Consider the following 5,066-nt stretch of genomic DNA (forward strand, 5'->3'; position numbering starts at 1 on the left):
TATAGTCCCATTAAAATTATAAATTAATAATATATCTCTATATATATTTTATATAAGTACAAACTAAACATTATATTGTTGGTTTTATATTCACAATGAAAATACTTTTATTTTTCTTATTATTTTAATATATTTTAATATATTTTAATAATATTTAGTAAAATTATATCGAAAACCACATAACAATTCTATGAAACATAACACTATACACCAGATAAGATAATAAAATAATATGAAAATCAATTTTCTAAAATTTAAATAATTTATATACGGCAAAATCAAATATTTTCTTATTTTATTAATAAAAATATTTAAAAATAGAAAAAAAAAACTAAAAAAGAAAAATTTTGTAAATTAATATCTCTATAAATTAATAAAATTTTAAAGTCCCAACATTATTAATTTATAGAGGTTCTATTGTATATAGAACAGTATCAGTTCAAATATATATTTTTCAAAGGAATAAGTGATGAAAAAAAGTATATATCAAAATTAATTTTATTTTTAGTTAAGAATAAATTAAATATTTAAAATATATTATTTTTTCATTTATTTGCATACCCCCGTCCGTAGGGCGGGTTGATCACTAGTTATTACAAAATTGAGGTTACATTTTTTTTAATGTTACTCGATTAATATATAGGGGATACGTCTGTTTCCTGCTGGATGAATATCACTAATTTGCTTTTTAAGAATTTTTACTAAAATTTATCTTTGTATATTTATCGTGATAAAAAAAATCTTAATAAAGATTTTAAGACATTTAACTCTTATATATTCGCCCCCAATAATAAATATTTCTTTTTTTTTATCTATTAAACCATGTTAAACTTTATATCATTAGTAATTTAGTACTTACTTATCACTATTCATCTGTAATCGTATCTAACCGATGATCCACTGGAGTCTTAAAACTCAACCACTGATATCAACCGTAAGTAATTAAAGCAACTAGAAGTCCTCAAGGTGACACCATTATTGTTGTATATTACAGAATTTACGCAAGAACACATTATATGTTCTAACACATTAAACTATGAAACACGAAATATATGATACATTTAGGAAACATAAAATCAAACTATTAGCAAACTAGCTGATTTCTAAAAGAAGTTCTAAAAGAAGAGATCTGTTCGAAGATTGGCAATCTCTTAGATCTAAAACTACTGGTCGTTATCTGTTCAAGCCCAAGAACAAAGTCATCGTCTAAGATATTCTCCAATACATCCTCCATCTCAGCATCTCGCCGAAGTGGCAGCGAAACCTCTAGCTCACCCAGGAGCTCATCAGCTCGTTGCCTTGTTTTACAATCATCCGCACCCAAAACCCTAGACTCGAGAACATCGTCAAGAACCGATCTTCCTTCCTCAAACCTGCCCTGTTTGATAAGACACATCGCGAGGTTGCAAGATTTGTTAGCGTCTGGCTCCACCATCTGTGCTTTTCTGTATACCGCTTCTGCTGACAAGTACTTGGCTTGTTGCATATATGCCCACCCCAAGTTCCCCTGGTATATTTATTCCACGTTAAATAGTCAGTCCACCGTGCGGAAAGTAAGACAAACATAAGTTGGTTACAAGTCATTGGATCATTATTTACCAGTAGTCTTGCGATTTCTTGTTGAACGGTCACTTGAAACTTTTTGCCGTGGGATCGAGCGGTCTTTGTGGGTTTACCGTTGAAAGTCTCTCCTTGATAGATCTGCCTTAGTTTCCTCTTTAACAACTCAACTTGCTCCTCCATTCTCCCGCATTTCTATTCATTTGTAAGAACTCATCACATGTGAGTGCTTTGATAACATATTATTAGTTTTAAGACTAATTTCCAAGACCCACAGTTTATTTATGTTTGAGTGCAAGTAGATAAATCATAAATGTCTGGTTATAGTAGGACCTTGTATAAGTCGATGAGGACATTGTCGAGGGAATCTTGGGAGTTCTTGGAACAACGAGGACGAAAAGATTTGATGGCTTCGATGGCTTCTTCAGAACGGTCAAGTTGTTTCATTACAACAGCCATGTCCTTGAGAGCACTGTCTACTCTGTCTCCTGTGTTAATGGCTTTCCAAAACCACACTATTGCCATCTCCGGGTTCTTCTCTAACAACTGCAACCCAACATATGTTACATATAGTGTAAGTCTTCTTAACTAATAATAATGTCACTTCACTATTCGTCTATTCCCATCTGAATATATATATTAAAAAGTTCAAAAGTATGAGCGGATATGCCAATATAAACTGTAAAGAAGAATAATCTTTGGGACGTGAAGACTAATTGCACCACTCGGATGAAAAGTAATAAACGCGAATATTAATGCGAGAATCCGCACGTTTTGGTGCGACTAGTGACTCGAGATATGCACACCGCAAGATTACTTTTTTCTAGTCTACATCGTATCATATTAGTTTGGTATTACTGCATAATCAGCTAAAAATGGGAAAAGGATTTGAGATTATAGTTAACAAACTGCTTTTTTGTTCCATCGTTCAAATTCGGTTTTAAAAACTTAGCAAATACCAAAACCTTTTTTTTTTTTTTTTTTTTAGCAAATACCAAACTTTCAGGCATAACTTTAAAGAAAGAAAAAATCACGAAGTCTAGCTTGTCTTGTAATAATTATCGACTAAGCCACTCACTAATTTTCAGGCAAACAGAAAACTACAAAAGTATCCAATCCAAATTACACCAAAATCCACACTAAACATATGTATTTCTATACTTCTATCTTATACCTGAATACTTTCCACTTATAAAGTTCATAAAATAGTAGATGAATTCGATAGAAACTACCATATAAATGAATATGTAATCTTGTAAAAATTTGATTCACAAAAGAAAACTGAAAAACAAAAAGCAAAACTCAAAGAAGAAGAATATGTACCTGAGCATGTTTGGCTTTGACATAGGGAGTATCTCCACTTGGAACTTTGTGAATCACATGAAACAGTTCATTATCTTTCATCAGATTGCTCCTTGTTGAGTTGGTATTATTATTCTTCATCTTGAAGCTTCTCTCCATCTCTTTCCTCTCTGAATAATAAAAGCCTATACAGAGTGTCTTAATTAATACATGCTGGGAGAGAGAACCTCAAAACTATACTTATATATGCGTTCCGTTGTAACTGTAGTAAATGAATTCGGACAGTATCTCCTCTTTGTTCATAGTATCTGCCACGTGACCTGAAGACTTCTTACCACACGTAGGTGACCGAGCTAAACGCCTAAACGTGTGTCATTTTACCATTGCCGTCTTCTCTCTCTATTTGGTACCTTTATTGGTATATATTATAGGTTATTAAACGCCAAAAGATTCTATATATTCGATTCATATTGTTACGGTCATACGGTGTATCAAAAGCATCTCGTTGTTCTTATTACCTAGCAATTCTGACCGCTCAGTCAAATATTTTAGTTAAAGGCTAAGAGCAGCATTATTCCTGAAACTTACCTAAGGATTTCTAAAAAATTTTATTTATTTTTGTCTGATTAAAAAAGAAAAATTAAAAAGCGCACCAATCGCGGACCGCCACGTATCAGTGGTGCCCACGAACAGTACAAAAAACTCACCACAAGGGATCCTTATTTCATGACTTTAAGGACTGGTTTTTATGGTTTGGTGGAGCCACACATTGCTTTTTTTTTTTTAAGAAACCTCCTTTTAAAAACTCCAATAACGGTGCTTTTATCGATTTACCTTGTGGGACTCTCTCTGCCTTTGCATGCTCTTGTTGGCTTCCTTCCAATAATTTACAAGACCATTTATTTTCGTCAACCGTTTGCAACGATTACATTTACTATGCCAAGTTAAAGGTGTTTTGTGACAGTGCTAAGAGCATCCGCATTGAGGGTTTATGAGGGGAGTTCACACAGAAATCAAAAAAAAAAAAAAAACTCAATCACATGAACCTTTCTCTCCTAAAGCTCTCTCGGCAGAACCTCTCTCTCTTAAAGTTCAACACTGTAGCGCGGGCTCCACTAGACCAAGATTCGAAACCTTGTCTTTCCCGCTTCCCTTCGCAGGAAATTTTTGACAGAAAGTAGCTATCGTGGCGGCCCGCGATTGGTCTAGTTTTTTTTTTTAAATCATAAAGAAATATAAAATAATAAAAAAATTGAAAAGATGAACCCCAACAGGAGTTCACTGATGCTCTTGCTCTTACGCGTGTCATTTTTCAGTTCAATGGATATAGATCGTTAGTTCACGACATGGGTCTAATTAATTTAAATGGAAAATTTAACATCTTAATTTTTTTGAGCAACTTATACATATTAATTCATATCAGATTTTTCTTATATAAACTGACCGATTTTCCGATTTTCCTAACACTAAGTATATAGTATATAATATCTAACTATAGATGTACATATTATGTTATACTAATTTTAATGTTAACTAACTTTGTAGGTAGCTACATTTAACAAATATTTCAAAAACTTTATGTAATTGTTATCTTCTCCATCATTTCGATTTTTTGTCTTCTTTTGTAGTATATTCAGAATTTAGTTGCATATGTTATAACCTGAATTTTAACAATATTTTAAATAATAATATAAAACTTCTTTTTAGATTTATGGTTTTTAGAAAAACATTTCACTATTATTTCCCTTTGCGTTTTCGTAGCTTAGATTTTGCGTTTTCGTAGCTTAGATTAATCACACTTTATATTCCAAACTAGGGGGGGCGGGGATAAGTTCAGTCGATTCATGTAAATTCTTATTTCTATTGATTACTTGGTCGAATGATAAGTTAATAGATGTGAAAGGGGGTAATGTGTAAGACCCGATCCCGGCCTATCGCGGTAGATGCCTCACGTCGCTTAGTCCATACCCGGACCGAACCTCTAAAAAATTTTGCCCTTTATTTAAAACATCGCCTCATAGGCGAGGGCTAACTCAGATCTTAGCTCAAGACTACCATAGTCTTTCCTAGCTTAGATCAATACAACACATACGCAGCGGAATAGTATCTACTTAACCATTGGTCTAAAACCAATCTAACACTTGTCTGGTCAGATCACCTCAGCTACTGGTCAGTAAACACAACTGCCAGCTAGCTCCAAGGTC

General features: G+C 33.1%; 1 protein-coding gene across 1 annotated transcript; it reads right to left on the reverse strand.

Annotated features, from left to right (window-relative positions):
- Nucleotides 1-972: 972 nt before the first annotated feature.
- On the reverse strand, nt 973-3,126 carry LOC106303861 (protein SULFUR DEFICIENCY-INDUCED 1-like). Its single transcript, XM_013740205.1, has 4 exons — nt 2,884-3,126; nt 1,894-2,106; nt 1,600-1,755; nt 973-1,507 (listed from the first exon to the last, which is right to left on the reverse strand). The coding sequence occupies exons 1-4, from the start codon at nt 3,019-3,021 to the stop codon at nt 1,085-1,087; spliced, it is 930 nt and encodes a 309-aa protein (XP_013595659.1). The 5' UTR covers nt 3,022-3,126; the 3' UTR covers nt 973-1,084.
- Nucleotides 3,127-5,066: the final 1,940 nt, after the last annotated feature.

The sequence above is a fragment of the Brassica oleracea genome, chromosome C7, assembly GCF_000695525.1.
Source record: "Brassica oleracea var. oleracea cultivar TO1000 chromosome C7, BOL, whole genome shotgun sequence".
NCBI classification, from domain to species: domain Eukaryota; kingdom Viridiplantae; phylum Streptophyta; class Magnoliopsida; order Brassicales; family Brassicaceae; genus Brassica; species Brassica oleracea.